The following is a 20320-nucleotide window of genomic DNA, read 5'->3' as shown; positions in this document are numbered from 1 at the left end:
TAAGCATAAGATGTAGCATTCTCTGAAGTCCTCTCTGCCCTGAATACAAGCAAGGAATGCTGTCAACTTTGGTAAGATCGCATTGGCTAGGTTTACATTAGAGCACGACCAATACATACTTGGGCCATTATTTGACGGTATATGCAATTATGCAGCTCATATGTCTCGACATTTGAACTAGCTCCCCTATAATGTGGGTGGTTGAAATAATACAGAGAACAGTTAGCGTTTCAAACGCTGAGGAAGGCAGACGTGCCGAAACGCGTCTGTTTCTCTACTAGATAGACTGCTGCTTCTGTGTTTGCTCAATAAACCAAGTTCATAAGAAACTACTCGAGAGTGCGGATATTCCTTTCTCTGTATATCTATAAGAATCTTCACTCAGCTATATTGTAAGAGACTATTCCTCAAGACTCCCCTCTGAGTTTTCGGTTTCTGATCCGGTGGGAGAGTTGTCCGGCAGTTTAATTAAAAAATAAATAAATAGACAAACTACAAGCTTGCAGATTGACTATTTTTGAACATGAGTTTGTGTTTATTTTTTCTGTATCAAAAACTGATTTGTATTTGTTTGCTTATAAGTAAAAAAAATAATAATGTTCTCATAAGGTTTGACAAACTATTGGTGAGCACATCATGGTTTGGTCTTTTCTTTGTGATCAAGACGGGTTTGTTTGATTTCTCATAATCCACCCTCATTGGCTACAATTGGCTTCTAAACTTTTCAGGAGTAGCCCGCCTTGTACCTGTTTTGTACAAATCGCCACAACTACTAAACACAGCGTCCGATTGTGGTGAAACTGTGCATGCATATTACCACTAGGCTTTGGAAGAAATGCCACTTGACAGTTTTCAAATCAGCCTCATGGTGGCGCTACAACAGGCCAAGCCGCGTCACACACACACACACACACACACACACACACACACACACACACACACACACACACACACACACACACACACACACACACACACACACACACTCCTATCCTCCTGGTGGAGACCTGTGCCCAGAAGGGCACTTTTTCTAGTTTACTACTATAGAGCAGTTTGCTGTCATAGAAAATGTCTGTGTGGCCGTGTGGTGCACCAGTTTACATTCCATATTCGGGAGTGCATGTAACTTATGACATGCAGGGTTATTTATATACTTAAGGCTCTCAGATTTCACAGTAATAATGTCTAGAGGTTAGCATCAGAATAGCTTCAGAAATTATTCTCATATCTTTCACCAAGTCTCATTCTGGACTTTTATGGTGACCCATACTCCATACTATAATCATTCGTCAGCTGACACACACTCACCTGTTGTGCCAAGGCTTTCCCCACACCAAATGATGTTATCATCAGATGTTCATTGTCCGTACGTCCTTCTGTTTGCTTGCAGAAAATAAGCCAATTTACACAGCGGATGTTTTGGGTGTTTATTTCTTTTGTCAAGGGTGAGAGCACCATTTAGACATAAAACAGGACAGAACAATTTCGAGGGTGAAGATGATGTGTGATGGCAGGACAAGCTATAATGTGCACCCACAAACTACTTGCCCTGCCCAAAAAAATTATAATTAAAAAGCGATTTAACGTAGGAGAGAAGAAGCACAGGAAAAGACGATGATCACAAAGTAAGAAAAATGTTATTTAAGACCTGTTAAGAGTGACATAAAAAGCCCTTAACAAAGACACAAAAGTGCATTATTGCATCAATTTATGTTCAAGCGGTACTGAATAAAAACAGTTACTATGCTCCAATGAAAAGAGGGATTTGAAACGTATTCCACCATACTCCAGGTATGCTGAAGATGTATGCATTCTTTGCATGGTTGAAACCAAATGCAATCTAATCTAACCTTACATTTTACTGTGATTTATTGTTGAATAAAGCACACAGATATAAAAAACTACAGCAGTAGAATGATTTCAAGCCTAGTATGACAACTTGACTTCAATCAATAAATTAAACAAAAGCCTAAATACATCAAATACAAAATAAGTCACAGAGGGGAAAAATGTGAACTAAAATGTCTCTCTTCTGTCCCATACATTTAAAAAAAAGTTGGTTTCCTATTAAAACGTGCTGACACCAACTGCTTACAAGAGCAGTGGTGGACAGGAGGAAACTGTCAATAAATCTCAATTAGACAACACAAAGGTAAGCAAGTCCTTGCCTTCAAATGAAAGAATCAGATGACACTGCCAGAACATGAAAATAAACTATGACGCCTTTTCTGTGAAATTATAACCAGGTTCCATTCTAAAAGAGGGAACTGAAAATAAATAAAAAATTCAGTTATATGGGCCTTGATGCAGAGACACTCAGTCACAAGATACCCAAAATGGAGACCTGGCTGGTGCAGCACCACAATAGTGAGTGCACACTATTCTCTACCAGTCACTTTAGTGCCCAAGCACATCATCCCACCTACACCAACCTTCAGTAAGACACTCAATAGACTGCATGGTTGTTTAACCACTCTATGGAATGGATTACCTCAGCAAGCAATTTAAAAAAAAAGGTTCATCAACCCGGGTGCTGAGATAAGTTGTCGTTTTTATTTGTTGCAATGAATCTGAGAGCGGTAAAGAGAAGTGGATCACCAGATATGTTTTTTCTCCATGGCTAGCTTTCCATATGTTTCAATCACACTCACAGTGACATGTTAAACATGAGTCCAACCTGCCTGTTGGGCCTTGAGGCCACGTTAGCAGGTGTAATGTGTTGCAACGACAACGACTTTGGTAACGCAGGGTGAGGTGAGGTGAGGAGGCGACCACCTACACAGCCTGGTCAACAGTAAAAGAACCGTGTGAATTCAAGTGACGGGTTCTAAACATGGGAGTCTGCCTTGGTGTGCTGCTTCCGTGCGGATCTGACAGGGGCAGTGGGAGGAACAGGGATAGGACGGGTCTTCCTCTTCACATCGGGGTCCGTCCGGCTTCGCTCTCGCTCATTCACAACGGACGCGGAGGACGGGGTAGAGGACGGGGTAGGGGACGGGGGGACGCAGGGCAGGACAGGGACAGGGCGTCTCTTCTTGGTGGTGCGGCCATTGAGGATACCCTGAGCCATGCCCTCCATCTCGGCCACAGGGAGGTGCAAGGCCTCAGACATCTCCCTCTTGGTCGCCGACACAAAGCCTGGGTCTCCGGCCAGAGTATTCAGACCGCCCTCTATTAGAGCCTGCAGGGGAGACATAGTACGGATTGACATCTTTCTTTTTTTAGCATGTGCATGTTGTGTAATGGCGTAATCACTTTCAAGCTGTTGTCCCCATTTCGGGTATGTCACTTGTCACGATGTGAGCTTGTAGAACAGCTATTTTTGCTGTGCATCATACAATAAAGTATAAAGGGCTTAAGCATGTGACATGTCAAACTAACATGATTCTGAATCCATTCCAAGCATTAGTTTTACACAAAAACACCCCTTGAGCTAAAAACGGCCATAGCCACTTGCCCAAATGTGCCCAAAATGTGCTGACCTCATCACATTTTGTGATGACGGCTATGGACGTTTTTAGCACAAGCAGTGTTTTTTTTGTGCAAAACTAATGCTACTTAAAGCATAAGGAAAGTTTGACATTTTTGCCTTGTATAGGATGTTAATGGTAGGGTCACATATAAACCCCTTTAAAAGAAAATGCTCAATACCGACAGCCGGTCAGTGGATTCATGAATGTTTGTACAGTATATAGACAATATTTTAGGCCAATAAAAAATACTATATACCAAATTTTGCACTGCCAGACTAATTATGTGTGAAAAGTGGGAGTGATTTGGTGCAGGCAGTGTGGAGCTATGTGAGTGTTTCTGACACACATTCAGACATTCATTCAGACATTGGCTGGAGAGATTACAGTGCCTCAGGACATTGCCTGCCAACAGAGGGGGATAATTGCTGTGTTACTGAATATTAAGGAAAGTCTTGGTGAGGTGAGGAGGTCACTGTTACTCCTGTCTTACCTCTTGGACGAGCTGGTCAGCAGCGGGCAGGCCATCAACAGCATGGGTACACTGACACAGACTGTCGCCGTAGTTAGGGTCATAGGGGAACTGTGAGTTAAAAAGGAGACATTCAGACAGAATTAACAATCTAATGCTTAAGTTTTCGTCTCGTCACGTCTTTGGTCTGAACGAGGCCATTTTTAATGGTCAACGTTGAAGATTGAATTTTAGACGAGTCAGCTTGTTTGAAGCCCTTACCTCTGTGATGTCTGTCCTCGCCCTGAAGTTGGAGAAGCGTCTCTCATCTAAAGGCAAGGCAAGGCAACTTTAATTATACAGCACCTTCCATACACCAAGGCAACTCAAAGTGCTTCACAGAATAAAAACAAAATACAATCATATAGTGCAACAGTGCATTTAAAAAGAGATGGAGACTACAATTAAAATAAGATAAAGGAGCACATAACAAATACTCCCACCTTTGATACAAGAAATAAATCAAAGTGACAGCACTGCTCATTTAAACCCCAGGCAAGACCTAGCTGTTCTTAGCCATAGCCAGAGTAAATGTAATGTTAATGTTTTTTTTTAACTTGGACAGGGGTGAGCAGAGAAAAACATATACAGTTTATTCATTCAATCATTCATATGAAGGATCCCTAACAGCAGAGAGAATGTGTCTGTCCAACTGTTTTTCTGGCCAATCATAATGATCAGCAGATTTCTGGACACCCACCTGGCTGTACAAACTCTCTGGGGTTATAGAGGTCCTCAGCACTGCCTTCCCTCTCAAATGTAAACCTGAAACAAGCATTGTCACCAAGTCAGACACAAACAGCGAAAGCACTATTTAAATGAATTTACAACACGTACAGTTAAGATCTTAGAAGATGCTTTTACTAGCCTATATTCAATAAAAACACAAGTGAACTCGTAAGGGCCTGCGTTGTTGCAGACCTGGAGCAGACCTGTCGTTGATCCAGGCAACAACGCCTGTGTTCCTCGCTTCCCGTTTAAAAGGCCCTTTAAGTAGCAGCTATAGGCCTTAGTAGAAGTTAGCTACTGTAGCTTAGACCAGTGCTATCTCATAGTCCCCTGGGCGTCTGTGGACCCCCAGGGGTCCTTAACCACTTTATATTATATACAATTTGAAAATAGCAGATCTACATCATACACAATACTCTGTGGGTCCATGACATGACAAAGTTTGAAGAACCACTTATAGGCTTAGACACAGTTTGTAGGCAGGTAGGAAGGAGAATGGGTGCTCACTCAGCGAAGTGCAGGGCGTTGTTGTTGGTGTTGGAGAAGAAGGAGTCTCTGGTGTGGTCAGGCTGGCTCTCAGAGAACTGGAGCGGCCGCTGGCTGGTGGCCTGTGGCTGCTGAACGCCAGCCGGCTCAGAGGAGAAGGAATCCATCTGGTTGCCAAACAGGCCGTGGGTACGCTACCAATGAAAAGCACACAGAAAAGTACATTGAATTGAGTATTTTTATTGACAATGTTGTTGTTGTTTTTTTTAACAAAGTAAAAAAAAACACCAACAAGCCAAAGGCCACTGCAGAGAAAATAGCCTATCTACAATCTCACAATTCACCGCGATGAGCCGCGTTGTTAGCTTGTAGATCTGCTATTTTCAAAAGATCTTTAAAAATGTTGAGCACTTTTTGAAACATTTTAACAACACACAGCCTGATATTTCGTTTCACTCCATTATTCAGTCGCAGTTGTTTTTTGAGAGGGGGGCATGGCCAAAGTTTGACTCTTTGGCAATTGGTGTAGATCTTCAACAGAGAAAAACACACCTTCTACAGCGTCACCAGACCCTGAATGTGAGGCTAGTGATCTGCTAGTGATTCAGGGGCTGTTTTCAGATGGGGGTTGCGCAGCCAAGAACATATCAATTTGGATATTGCAACGCAGTGCATCAATTTGGATATTGCAACGCAGTGCATTAATAAAGAAACAAAAAACACACCCAAAATCATTAAGTATATTAAGGTCCTTAATTTAAAGGAGAATTCCGCCCTAGCCGTTTTTTACTGAATTCTATTGATAGCACACCTAAACCTAACCCATGTCTAACCAATGACTAGTCTAAATCTAAGTATGCACCCCACAAAAACATTTTTGCGCGATTGAAGAGATCTAGCGTAATCTAGCGGAGGGTAAATCCGCTAAATGGGTATGGAGCACTCGGCGTGTTTTTTGTTTTTTCCAGTGACGCATGGATACGGGACTACAACTAAAACTGCTTGTCCGGAATTCGTCTTTAACACGAAGAAGTTTTAAAACCACATGATAAAACACGTGTGATTGGGTAACTCACTCTGTAGATGCCTTCTCCAGCCTCGTCCATAGCTTTGTCCATCTCTTCATCATTCTGCAGGTCTCCTGAGATGGCTCTGTGCATCTCTGCTGCCTCAGGCTCGTCCTCAATGCTCCTCAGACCAGCCTTGGTGGACGTGATGTGAGGGGAGGACCACAATGCATATCAACAAGGAAGAGGAACGAAAAAGATATGGTTGAGAATAATGGATGTAAAAAAGAAAAGTGCTAGAACATAACAGTAAGAAATCGAGTGCTGCTGTATAAGGAAATATGTGACTTCAATCTGAACAACTTCCAGAGAACTTGTGTTCTTTAGATTTGATGTTTTATGTTGTGTCATTTTTTGCGAAACATTGTTCTGCTGTTTTGACTCCCTTGCGAATGAGAGATTTAATCTCAATGGGACTATTCCTGGTCGATTTTTATACAATTTATACATTTGAAAACATTTCAAATGTATTTCTACATTGCAGTATTGTTACTTTTACTTAAGGATAAAATGTGAATACTGAATACTATTTCCACCACTGGTTGATGGAATAGAGGTAATCATGCAGATTACACATTTTACACACCTGGATCTCTGCACCTTCGGTCTTCCCCTTGGGCCGGTAACCGTAGTACTCCTCCTGGCGCTGGATAAACTTACGGAAATATTCCTGGATCAGGAAAGTGGCGTAGAACTTTCCCACCGTCACCTCATCATCTGTGGTCAAACGCAAACAAGGGACATTGATGTCGGTCAGAAATAGACATACACGCCTGTACAGGTAAATCCCACCAAAAGCTGGTCGTTCCTCCCATCGGAGGAATGACCTGCAGGTCTAGCCGTTTCATGGTGGTATGACTCACCTCCCATCGGAGGAATGACCTGGTCTAGCAGTTTCATGCTGGTGCGCTTCCAAATCTTCTTTATAATGGCTCTTAGCTCCTCATTGGCCTGCTCAAAGTTACCTTGATAGAGACATCAAACATTGTATTATCATCATCACCTCAACATGAAGCACAATCCGTATAAGTGCAAGAGAAATCATGTAACATCATCAGGTAATGAAGAGGCATACCTTCCGTTTTGATCTTGAGGGCAGTTCTGACCAGAGCAAACAGCGTGGCATTGAAGGTGACCGTGCCGTCGCTGTTCAGCGGCATGTTCATGCCAATCAGACGCTGAAGACAGGATGTAAAGACAGAGGCGTTAAGTGAGCATTGGAGAGGAAATGGACACCAACATGTCATTGGAGAGGAAATGGACACCAACATGTCATTGGAGAGGAAATGGACACCAACATGTCATTGGAGAGGAAATGGACACCAACATGTCATTGCTGCTGACTGTCGGACAGAAACCGCTTATCTCCATATTTTAACTTTTTGTGTTTTTTCGTAAATCGATGACCTATTTGATCATACTGCATCACACCTAAGCATCAATATTAGCAGATCCATAAGCTCGAAATGTGTTGCGAAGCGTCGCATTTCACTTCAAGCTTGTCAATCTGCTACTTTTGATGCTTATGTGTGTCGCTGTCGCAGTATGATCAAATAGGGCGTCTGTATCCTAAATACTGTTTTGGACATATTGAAAATATGACTTCTGTGTTGCCAGAGTTTTGATCAGAAAATCCACAAACTCCTATGAGTTTCCAGTTCTACACGTGGACAAAGTAACACGCCATTAACATGAATGGGGTGTTATTTTTGGATCATTGGGTTTATGTATGACTACCGTATATACCTTGCAGGCTGCACGATGAGGACAGAACTTGCCAAAGCCAAGTGGAGGCTGAATGCGTCTGAGCAGAGTCACCACATCTAAATGTTTGATTCTCCCCCTAGAGCCAAGAGAGACACATTACATTACATTACAGTACCAATCCACCGCTGTACAGAAGAAAGACATGCACTGGAATCAGCTTGGGTTACACACCCAGAAAAAACATGACCTAGATCCAAGAGATAGTTCTCAGATATACATGTAGGTCATAAGAAGAACTAGAGGAAATGTGAGATTGGGAGGAGAGGAGATAAAAAGGGAACATGGGGTTGATTTATGCTTGCATCTCTGTATGTCTGCGTGGTTACGTGGGGTAGACCTGAGACTCACGTGGCGTCAGGGTCATATTCAGCCCAGATTTTCTTGAACTCGTCCAGGTGATGAGGACCCAGGAGAGACCAGTCACGGGTCAGGTAGTCAAAGTTGTCCATGATGACAGCGACGAACAAGTTGAGGATCTGTGGGTGAAGTGACGGGGAACACAAAGACAAGACAGATATAGATACTGTACCATACAGTTTATGATGAACTGAGATCAGTTCAGTTCCTAGACACGTCTTTTATTACTTGGTATTAAATGATGGGTGCATGACATAAATGAAATAAGGACTGCATGTCCAACCAGTTCTCACCAGGAAGGCACAGAGAGAGTAGAAGGTCATGAAGTAGAAGACAGCAAAGTTGGACCCACAGGCAAACTCCTCTCCTGGCAGGAAGTCAGACTTAGGGTCACACCTCTTCCCATACATAGAGGCCAACATGACCTCGTTCCACGCCTCCCCTGTAGCACACCTGTCGACACACACACACACACACACACACACACACACACACACACACACACACACACACACACACACACACACACACACACACACACACACACACACACACACACACACACACACACACACACACACACACACACACACACACACACACACACACACACACACACACAAAGTGTGAAGTCTCGGCTCAGCGTTTGACCTTTGAACCACAACCATAACCTGGCCCACAGACTCACCGGAATAGCATCAGAACAGCTTGAGGGAATGACTGGAAGTTGTTGTTGCGGTTGATCTGGGTGCCGTCCACTAGAGCTATCTTTCCAAAGATCTGAAGGGTTGATGCGATGCACATTAAAAGTCTCATTTAGAAACGCTTCATTCAACAAGCACACAAAGGCAGAGTTTTCATGCATTCATGGACACACGAGGACGACAGGAGGATCGCCCATGAACCGCAAAGTGAATCCCGATTTATACTTTCTCGTACAAAGTACAAAATATAGACGATCTAAAGGCTCACACCGCGTCGTGATGCAATACGACGCGATGTGCTATAAGCTCGTAGATCAGCTATTTTCGGGGCAGGGCAACATCTTAAAGTAAATGACAAAACATGCCTTTAATAGACATGTATACTGTTCATCATTCAGATACAGTTCACAGTTCCCTTTTAGCATGTTCCTCCATGAACATAAAATTGTTTTTTAAAAGACCTCACCTGCATTCCAACCACCGAATAGATGAAGAAGAGCATGATGATGAGCAGTGCTACATGAGGAAAGGCCTGCAGAAAGACAACACACAGGTATGGGTCAGTGAACAGCTGAACTTGGCATTACAGACTGACGGTAACGATGATGCTGATTAAGATAACAGCTTGACGGACCTGGAACGACTTGATGAAGGTCCACAGCAGATTACGGATTCCCTCCGATCGATTAAGCAGCTTGACCAGACGCATGACACGGAACAGTCGGAAGAACGTGATGGACACCTGAGCATTTTCAGAGCTCTTTGAGCAAAAGAGACAAAGAGGGTTTAAGAATGGTACGGACAACGCAAATCAATGGTAAAGTCAAATACTGTATACAGATGCAATTTTGGCTTACCGCGATGGCTTGCATAGGATCTGACTCCTGTGAAAATGTCATGAACAGATGATAATTATGCATCATGTTATATTAGGCAAAGGGAATATTATAAGAGCAGGCAAATAAAATATTGATCAATTGTTAAGCAATGCAATCCCTATAGCATTAATACAACTCAATTTCTCCACCATTGATTAGATACAAAACTACTACTAAAAGACGGTCTTGGTTGCTGAGATCAACAACCAAAGAGGAGGCAGCAATAGGGCATAGCAGTGGCGGCCATTTTGAGGTGTCACTGATAGGAAAGCCCATTCATTTTTCCCATAGCGATTTCCGAAAATATATATAATAATTTTAAGCCATCCATCCTGGTGAATCAAAAAATATTTGAAAACCGCTAATATATATATATATATATATATATATAAATATATATATATATATATATATATATATATATATATATATATAAATGAATGGGCTTTCGATCCGTGGCACCACAAAATGGCTGCCAATGCTATGTACTGTAGCTCATGCAAAATAAACAGTATACACACACTTTATTGTTAAAATATGAACAGCTTTCATTAAACTGACACACAAAAGGTAGTAGCTTTGACCGTATTATATGCCTTGTTAGAAAAATATGTTCACATTAACCTGCATACCGCTTTTGAACCGCATTTGAACACATTGGAGCAAATACCTCGAGGACAAATCTAACACTGAGCTATGGAACTAGGTATTGAGGCCTTTCAATGTGCTTCACCATTAGTAAACGAGCCACACACGGGTCAGTAAGGCAGTTCTCTCAACCTGGAGGTCCATTAGTAAACGAGCCACACACGGTTCAGTAAGGCAGTGGTTCTCTCAACCTGGAGGTCCCGACATGATTTTGGGGCGGTCCTCAGATGACCATCACTGCATCAAATTAAACTATAAAAACTGGTCAAACCTTAGCCAAATTGTCAAATACCGTTAACATAATGTGAAAATTGCCAATTTACAAACTCACAACGCCTCACGTTGCTAGGTGTGGTGAGCTTGTCAATCTGCTATTTTCACAATATTTTTCTGTAGAACCTAGTCAAACAAAATGGAATGCCTCAAGTCTTACAATTCCAAGTGCTTGATAAGGTGGGGTGGTCCCCAGTTCAAATATGATAACTGTGGCGGGTCAAGCGGCCTGAACAGGTTGAGAACAACTGCAGTAAGGTTAAGTCCCAGACAGGAGTTGTGCACAGACAACAGAGTGGGATGCGTCACACACGGCAAGGCTGTCATGCAGCGGTGCAGTGCAGTGCAGTGCAGATCAGATATTTACAGCACAGCCATGGAGACAGTACAGCCCACCACTGGAGGCCAGGGCAGCCTGAGGAGGATAGGACAAATGAGGAGGAGTTAACAGAGTGGACGAAAGACGGAAATGAAAAGAAGAACGAGAGGAGAAAGACTGTGTGTGTGTGTGTGTGTGTGTGTGTGTGTGTGTGTGTGTGTGTGTGTGTGTGTGTGTGTGTGTGTGTGTGTGTGTGTGTGTGTGTGTGTGAGAGAGAGCGAGCGAGCGAAAGTAATGGGGAAAGAAGAGAGAGACATTTAAGTGCACCATGAGTGAGTTTGTGTGTTTATGGAGAACAATGGACAGAAGACAAGTAAAACAGGTGACCTACTGAGCATTACCGAAACCTATAAGAAAACACACATTCCAGTCAAAATTCAAATAGTTGATATTGTGCTCTTTTAAATTGGCCAGACAACATACAGTACAAGCATAATAGCAATACAAATTGAAAATGGTGAACTGTGGGACTGCTTTTGCAACAGAACGTTTCAGTGAGTGAGTTGGAGTGGTGCAGATGCTTTGGATGTTCCACAAGACAATGGGGGTGTGGAGGTGGCTGACAATCATAGGCTACTGACCATGTCCTGGGAGCTACCTCTGCACACGGACTTACTTTTTTATGTACCTACATTCAGAAAACCAGATTTCTGTCAAACTGTTTAGGAATGGGTCAGAAAGAGCTTTATTATTATTACGAATATGATTATTATTATTATTTATACTCACATCGACTTCACTTAGGATGACGTCAACAACACTACCGACGACGATGAGGAAATCAAACACGTTCCACGGGTCTCCAAAGTAGCCCTGCGCAGACAGACAGATACACAATACACATGTCTCAGACAGAAAGTCAGTAGAGTATAGGTGGCATTCTAAACCAGAGATTCCATTGGTCCTTACCTTGACTTTGAAGGCCATGAGTTTGAGGACCATCTCCACAGCGAAGAGCACAGTGAAGACAATGTTCAGCATCTCTGACAGCTTGGTGACGGGGATCGACTGGTTACAGTGCTATTTGAAGGGGAAACCAATCAAGTTTGAATTCAATCTAATGAAATCAGCAATGGTGGTTTTTGAGTGGTGCAAACCACTCCAATAACCAGCTTTGTCTGTATCTATGTATGTGTCTATGTATGTGTGTACCTGTACCTGTGTGTACCTGTACCTGGGGCCACGTACAGGTGAGCATGGTTGCTATGGTTAGTGTGTGACGTTAATGCTGAGTTGCACCACTCAGTTCACACGGGTGTGATTTTTAACACAGCATTCCACATATTCTCCAGTCATTTGTTTTGTTATAAATGAATGCCCGGCCTACTTCATCATACATACAAGAGTGTCAGACAAAAGCAGTGAAAATAGCAGATCTACAAGCTCACAACTGTGAGCTGTGAGCTTGTAGATCAGCTATTGTCTTTTTTAATAGTAATAAAAAAGGAACGGTTTTGCACATACAAGGTTTCTGCGCAACATCGATGATAGTATACTGTATCAAATACTGTAACAACAATGTCTTTATTGCTTTACTGCTATAACAGTATAGCATTTGTACCTGTGTGGTGTATTTTCACACCCCTAAACTCACTAAAGTAGAGAAAACTGAACTCTATCTAAGCAAAGTGTAGAGTAGTGAAAAACCTCGTCAAAAAGCATCAGATCGGATCGGAGAAAGAACAGGCAGGCAGAGAGATGAACTGAAGATCCAAGTTGACCATTTATTGAAACCAAAGACAAAGGGAGAGAGCGTCCCGCGGCCCTGACCCGCAGGAGCTCCCAGCAGACTGACCGTGGCCAGCCCAGACTAGTGATTTTCACATTGACAACATGACATGATATAGTACAGAATTGAATTCAGAGGTGGAGTCAAAATTAACATACAGATCAACAGATGGCCTTTTGGTTAGCAGATGGCCGTCTCACTGTGTTTTGATTCACACCTGTGACCAGCTTCAAGCAGTATAGAACAAAGCTTTAGCCACAGGGTACTTCATGAGAACCTCTGATGAAGGAAAGCTCCCAGACTAAGCACTTTTGACCAGACAATGTGACTCCACTTAACCTGTAGTACCAAAATGTAGTCTAATATTATTGACAGAATATTGCATTATTGGCTATGGACTATATTTTACGATTCCACACTCCCCCCTTATGACAATCACAAGATTGGCATACAGAAAAATACATATAGTCCATATTCAACTGTAGTACACCCCCCTTTGACTCCATCACAGCCTACCGAACATCAGGAAAAACAACAACAAATGACAACATTACACAAAGTTCCCAGAATGATTACACATGATCAATGATAGAACTGAAACTTAAAACATACTGACACTAAAATCACCACAACACTTTCGTCTTAACCCCTTTGTTTCACTTTGAAACTCCCACTTTGTTTGAAATAATTATTGACCTTCAATCTTAATAACTAAACACCCAGTTTAATATGATATTAAGAGTAAAACATAGCCATAACCTTCATTTTCAAATAAGTTTTTCGGACATGTTTGATAAATTCATTTATATTTTGAAACTTCTCCTTCAAAGGCTTGGTAAGCGCGATGCGGGGAAGGGAGTGAGGCAAAATAAGTCCGATGCCAATACGATCCTAGCCAGAGGCCACCTCCTGCTTCAGACTAACAAGTCACAGTTCAACTTAACCAGGGTACTATCGGGTTACGTTACTTATCCTGACCCTAACTTTTCAAGTAACTACTTGATGAACGCTAACTCCCTCACGTTTAAAGGCAAAAGTTCTCTCAATAACAACAAAAGAATCTTTGCACGTCGTGACACCCTAACTGCCTTTAGTTGACTATAATCAAACTAAATTTAACACGAGAAAAGAATAATCAGCTCTACTAATTCTAAGACGATTTTATACTGAAGCGTATGAGAGGGGCACCGGGATCTCGGCCGTCTGACACAGAGCATCAATTAATCTCAATAAAGCTAAAATTATTTAAACATTCTCCAAATTACCCCATAGACTCTATTTCTTGAATCAACTTCTTAACTAATTTAAATTCGACAAAACACACAAACATCAACGTATGCCTACATATACGCTGAATAGACTCACATTTAGACACACTTTTTGAATACAGACAAAGACTATTGAATCTCTTCATCCATTATTAATAAACTTCTTGTAATGTCGCATTTCTCATTGTTCTCACCTCATGTCCGTACAGCCATGCGTGGTCAAACAGAAGCTGCATGAAAGTTGCTGTTGAACTCGCACCGCCGTCGCCGCTCTGCTTCCATTGTCCCATCCAACACAGCACCATACTCCCCCCTCCAGACATTATATGAATATGAAATATCACATAAATGACTGGAAAGAAAAACATGAACGCACGTGTAGCTACAGGCCCCATCGAAACAAAGAAACGCCGCAAAACGAGCTTGCAGATCCGCTGTTTCTGAAGAATAAAATGAACGTGGTCGCCGTTCGTGACCACCCCCGCTGATGAATAGAAATGAACCATCCGCCGATCGCTCCCCCCTCTCCCGGTGCATGGACCGCTGACGAACACCCGGTCCGCTGCTTGGTGAAGGCCGTGTAGAGACGTCTCCCTCGGGCCGGAGATCCGCTGCTCCCCGCCGAGACGTGAAGAGAAGCATGGTTCCCCGTCGACGCGCTGTAGAGGGCCTCTCCCTCGCCGAGTCCAGGTCGCCGTTCACATCGGAGATCCGGAGCGCACCGCTTGCGCTGTCCACCATTCTCGCCGAAGAGAAGACCACTTCTTCCCGCTGTAGACGAACGCCGTGTCGCCCGAAAAATCAAACAAACCTCCAACCGCCAAAATTAGACTGAAATTGTCAAAAAGCCCCCGCCGGCCCTCTTCTGCCTGACGCAAAAAAATGCATCAAAGACACCGGGTTTCAGGGCAACATCATGTCGTGTATTTTGGACACCCCTAAACTCACTAAAGTAGAGAAAACTGAACTCTATCTAAGCAAAGTGTAGAGTAGTGAAAAACCTCGTCAAAAAGCATCAGATCGGATCGGAGAAAGAACAGGCAGGCAGAGAGATGAACTGAAGATCCAAGTTGACCATTTATTGAAACCAAAGACAAAGGGAGAGAGCGTCCCGCGGCCCTGACCCGCAGGAGCTCCCAGCAGACTGACCGTGGCCAGCCCAGACTAGTGATTTTCACATTGACAACATGACATGATATAGTACAGAATTGAATTCAGAGGTGGAGTCAAAATTAACATACAGATCAACAGATGGCCTTTTGGTTAGCAGATGGCCGTCTCACTGTGTTTTGATTCACACCTGTGACCAGCTTCAAGCAGTATAGAACAAAGCTTTAGCCACAGGGTACTTCATGAGAACCTCTGATGAAGGAAAGCTCCCAGACTAAGCACTTTTGACCAGACAATGTGACTCCACTTAACCTGTAGTACCAAAATGTAGTCTAATATTATTGACAGAATATTGCATTATTGGCTATGGACTATATTTTACGATTCCACACCTGCATGCCCAGACAAAGGGTGTTGAGCATGATTAGGAGGAACATGAGGTATTCAAAGTAGCAGGAGGTGACTATGTACCAGACCCTGTACTGGTAGGGGTTCTTAGGGATGTAGCACCTCAGCGGACGAGCCTTCAGGGCGTACTGCACACATGAACGCTGGAAGGAAACAATAGGAATTAGTATTACGTCGTAGCCTCAATAATTATCAAGAAAATGTAGACACGTCAACTGTATCATGTGAACTATATTTAGCTAGGTCATTAGCAAAGGTTTCTCCCTTCTGCATTCAAGTAGCCTCCTCTCGGAATGCCTTGGGCGTCTTTAGTCTTTAGACAGTGTCACAAAAATAATGATGCGGTTCTAGTACTGTTCTACGTAGGTCAGAGGTTCTCAAAGGATCCTCAGGTTCCCTGAGGGGCAGTTCCAAATGGACCCTTGCAGGTATGCAACTCCGAGAGTGTACAAATGGAACCAATTGGTAGACGCTCAGGAGTTATGGAGGTCCAGACCACTGGTCTGTAGGTCTCCTCGAGTGGTACCTGGTTCTTGTCCAGCTCACAGTCCTGGTACTCCGACTCGCCCTGCTCCTGGAAGGTGACGATGACGAAGCCCACGAAGATGTTCATCATGAAGAAGGCAATGAGGATGATGTAGATGATGAAGAAGAAAGAGACGTCTATGTGGTTGTTGAAGACAGGCCCCATGTCCTCCTTGTCAGAGTCTATGGCTGTGTACAGCAGCCTGGGACACAAGAGAGAGAGAGAGAGAGAGAGAGAGAGAGAGACGCACATGAGGTGAGATCAGGGGTCATCAATATGTCTGCACACGGACAAATGTGTCCGTGGCAAAGACTGTGTCAAATTTTAGATTTTCTTTTTTACACACCATTATAATTATTTTTTTAATTCATAAGACCCAATTACTGACTTGGGTCTAAGTCTACAAAATAAAGTTTTCAAATAATTGTAGTGTAGTAAAAGAACAATATTTTTCTCTGAGATGCGGTAGCGAAGAAGTAAAGTTAATGAAAACTTAGTTGAAATACTGGCAATACTATCAAGAAAATTAAAGTAAAAATACCTCAAATATTGACTTAAGTCCAGTACTTGAGTAAATGTACTTAGTTACTTTACAGTTACACCACTGGTTCATCATACTCACTTTGGCCAGCCCTCGAATGTGGAGACAGTGAAGAGAGCCAGCATGCCTTTGAACACATTGTCAAAGTTGAAGTTACTGTTGATCCATTGTCTCTCAGCCAACACTGTGTCCTGGAGGGAGTTCTCCACGTGTTTCACGTATATCCCCCTGAGCGGAGACAGGAACATTGATTATATATAAAAATATATGAATAAATAAAAAATACTCATACTTGGAGCTTTACTCTGATAAATCACTTGGCATTTCTCTTACTGGCATTCCTCTGGGTTTGATTTGGTTTCATCTGTGCAGCTGTAGAATTTACCCTGAGAATTAAAGGAAATATGACAATAATTTAGATGCATGTGAGTAGATTTTATTAGCCTGGGTTCCAGTCTGAATCGCTGCATTCCGTGATTCCGAATTGTGACATTTTCAGATCCACGGAACGCAGCGAATCAGGCTGGAATCCAGGCTAAGATTTATTGACGTTAATACATTTCTTTAAATATGATACATTCTATGATGATAATATGAACATATATGACATAAAATGTGAACAAAACAAATCCCACCTTAAAGAGTTGCACTCCTATACAGGCAAAGATGAAATTCAAGAGCACGGTAACCAACACAATGTTACCGATGGTTTTGACTGCCACAAACACACACTGGACCACATGCTGTCAATATAAAAGAGAAGAGAACAAACACACAAACGGGGGTGATGAATAGGTCAGAAGAATGGACCATGAATGTGTTTAGCAAGAGAGATTCAAAAGGTACAGAGTTGTGAATGTTACCTTCAAGCCCTTGGCTCGATTGAGAGCCCTGAGAGGCCTAAGCACCCTCAACACCCTGAGAATCTTCACCACAGAAATGGCACTCGACCTGCACACCACAGATACACAATACACTCAGGTTGTGCCATGTATGACTCCACCAACAAGTTGCCATATATATCGTTGGTGTCCAGTAGTCAGTACTAGAAACCTCAATAGTGACGACTTTGAGGGAATTTAATGAACATGTTTTGTGAGGTCACAGATACTTCGACCTTTGACCACCTACTTCCTGGAACTTGAGTCCAAGTGTAGGTTTCTGCCAAGTTTCATGAAATTCCCTCAAAGCGTTCCTGAGATATTGCTACTGTAGTTCACAAGGCTGGGTTATGATTAAAGAATAAATAAAGTGCAAAATATGTGGTAAAAAGGGAAATTGTGGCATTTAACAGACAGTAACCCAATACAAATACAGTGTTTACATAAAATACAAAAAATTAAATAAAAATGTGTCATGTGTCTGAACCTTAGAGTATGATAATCTGATCAACGGATTGCCCGTGGTCAATTGGTCAAAGCTTGATAGAAATGGATGTTGATTGGTTGACCAAATAGCTGTGTGAATACATGGTCAGTAGTGCAGTTGTGGTGATAACAGCATGAAGACAATTGTTCCCTTGTTTCTTTGTATCACTTGTTTACATAAGCATTGTCAAACCAGAGAGAAATACAATGAAAAGCACAGAGAGACAGTTGCCGCACACACACGACAAGCAACAGTCCATTTACAGCAGTGGCTTTGTGCAACTTTCAGTATAATGGGAACACTGCAACCCTATCCTCTCCCTCATTGGTTGAAAACTGTCATCCAACTCTATCCATGTGACAGGGTTATTATCCAGTGAGAGTTGGTCTGCAGTCCAGTGCGGTTATAATTTTAAATTTTTAAAGAATTTGATTTGATGTGTTGATTATGTCGACTAAAACTATATGTCGACGGAAAATGTTCAACTGCCTTTTTTCACTGACAAAAACTATGTAAAAACTAAGCTATGATGACTAAAACTGAGACTAAATATTGACAACAATATCGTCAATACGTAATAACTAGACTAATATGTTAGGGACTAGTGGAGAATAGATCCAGTAGAACTAAAAGATAAGTCCATTTATGTTTGGTTGCGCTCTGAAAATAGCAGATCTACACTGCAACCCTAAGATCAGCTATTTTCAGCATGCAACCAACTTTGAGGAATATGATTTTGTCTCACGCTCATTGCGTGACAATTGTACGTGACAGTTGAGCTCATGTGTGACAGCTAACCATCTACAATGAGAACATGACTGCCCAAACTGGATATTGTAACTAGATTGACTTGATTTTGTTCTTTCTTCTGCATATCTTCTCGTAAATGCTGGATTACATCCCCGCAGGCGTTTTGGTTTACTTCACACAAAAGCATAAGAGAAATTCATGAATAAGATGTTGTTTTGCCCCATATCTGTATTGGTAGAATATGTTAATACAATATAACTTACCATATACAATTGGGGTGGTTGTATTTTATCTCCCATTTAGATTGTGCCAAAGGTCATGTCTCATCTAGACGAAGCATCTGACACAAACTTTGACCGGATGGTCAAACTTGTATTTATCCCTTGAGCAGGTAGGTTCTATTAGCTCAATGGTATGGTACAAATCTCAGCACTTGTGCAGGAAACCGGGTTCAAATCTATGGTTCAAATCCGGGGTTGAAAGTTACGAGCCCGGAAGAGGAAAGTTACAGCTTTAATATTTGCATGCCCTGATGTCTTGAACACCAAATTTGGGTTTGGTTGAAACCGGTTTAAATTAACTGGTTAAACTAAAAGACCACTGACAAATCAAATATTACTGCAAATCAATGTTCTTCTGCTATAGTATTTGTGTGCATGATGCTTTATCGACCTGTCCTACAATGACAGCATGACTACCCAAACTAGAAATTCAACTTGATGTTCATAGACTGAAACAATGGAGATTGTGTTTTTTCTTCCTCATCTATTCGGTTTCCTCATCAGATCCTGTCAAACTGTGACTTGTCATTTATTCATAATTTCCAATATCACTCCAGTTTTTAGATCTTTACACATAGGCTCCCTGTTATGTCAAATAATTGATTGCAAAAATACTAATGTTGGTTTAAATGGCAAATGGTGCATTTATATAGCGCCTTTGTCCAAGGCGCTTTACAGAGATTGTACATTACATTCACCCATTCACACACACCCATTCATACACCGATGGCAGCGGAAACCATGCAAGGCAACCAGCACATCAGGAGCTCAAGGACACTTCGACACTTCGAGCACAGGTTCGAACTGGTAACCTTGCGGTTGCCATCCAGCCACTCTACCCCTGAGCCACCACCACCATTTATAAAGCACTGGATGGATTAGGGCCCAAAGTCCCAAACACTTTTCTGATCTTGAGCAATATCATATCACAAACCATCTTGACCTCTCTAGTCATCTAAACTAGAATTTAAACTAAATGCGTGTTTTTTTTAATGCACCACATATATCTGAACAAGCTTACGGAAACCTGCAGGTGTCCTAAAACTCACTTCTTAAAAAGCACAGCCAAA

The 20320-nt window shown here is 42.2% G+C and overlaps 1 protein-coding gene across 1 annotated transcript in view; it reads right to left on the bottom strand.

Moving 5' to 3' along the window:
• Positions 1 to 1413: 1413 nt before the first annotated feature.
• Positions 1414 to 20320, bottom strand: part of LOC306933269 (dihydropyridine-sensitive L-type skeletal muscle calcium channel subunit alpha-1-like) — a gene marked incomplete at its 5' end in the record, with an annotated part of 23358 nt that continues 4451 nt past the window's right edge. Inside the window, 25 exons of the mRNA XM_079515409.1 lie at positions 1414 to 3181; positions 3964 to 4053; positions 4204 to 4250; positions 4682 to 4746; positions 5218 to 5390; positions 6273 to 6398; positions 6850 to 6980; positions 7127 to 7228; positions 7339 to 7441; positions 8010 to 8106; positions 8379 to 8506; positions 8681 to 8840; positions 9076 to 9167; positions 9558 to 9623; positions 9726 to 9851; positions 9949 to 9975; positions 11258 to 11305; positions 11999 to 12082; positions 12179 to 12289; positions 15769 to 15927; positions 16311 to 16512; positions 16933 to 17079; positions 17185 to 17237; positions 17487 to 17594; positions 17715 to 17802. Of these exons, the coding sequence (XP_079371535.1) occupies positions 2828 to 3181; positions 3964 to 4053; positions 4204 to 4250; positions 4682 to 4746; positions 5218 to 5390; positions 6273 to 6398; positions 6850 to 6980; positions 7127 to 7228; positions 7339 to 7441; positions 8010 to 8106; positions 8379 to 8506; positions 8681 to 8840; positions 9076 to 9167; positions 9558 to 9623; positions 9726 to 9851; positions 9949 to 9975; positions 11258 to 11305; positions 11999 to 12082; positions 12179 to 12289; positions 15769 to 15927; positions 16311 to 16512; positions 16933 to 17079; positions 17185 to 17237; positions 17487 to 17594; positions 17715 to 17802 (2887 nt within the window). The 3' untranslated portion in view covers positions 1414 to 2827. The remainder of the gene's footprint in view (positions 3182 to 3963; positions 4054 to 4203; positions 4251 to 4681; positions 4747 to 5217; positions 5391 to 6272; positions 6399 to 6849; positions 6981 to 7126; positions 7229 to 7338; positions 7442 to 8009; positions 8107 to 8378; positions 8507 to 8680; positions 8841 to 9075; positions 9168 to 9557; positions 9624 to 9725; positions 9852 to 9948; positions 9976 to 11257; positions 11306 to 11998; positions 12083 to 12178; positions 12290 to 15768; positions 15928 to 16310; positions 16513 to 16932; positions 17080 to 17184; positions 17238 to 17486; positions 17595 to 17714; positions 17803 to 20320) is intronic.

Source organism: Electrona antarctica, assembly GCF_951216825.1.
Source record: "Electrona antarctica genome assembly, chromosome: 2".
Lineage (NCBI taxonomy): Eukaryota > Metazoa > Chordata > Actinopteri > Myctophiformes > Myctophidae > Electrona > Electrona antarctica.
The sequence above is the reverse complement of the archived record's forward strand: the minus strand, read 5'-3'. Positions and strand labels throughout refer to the sequence as shown.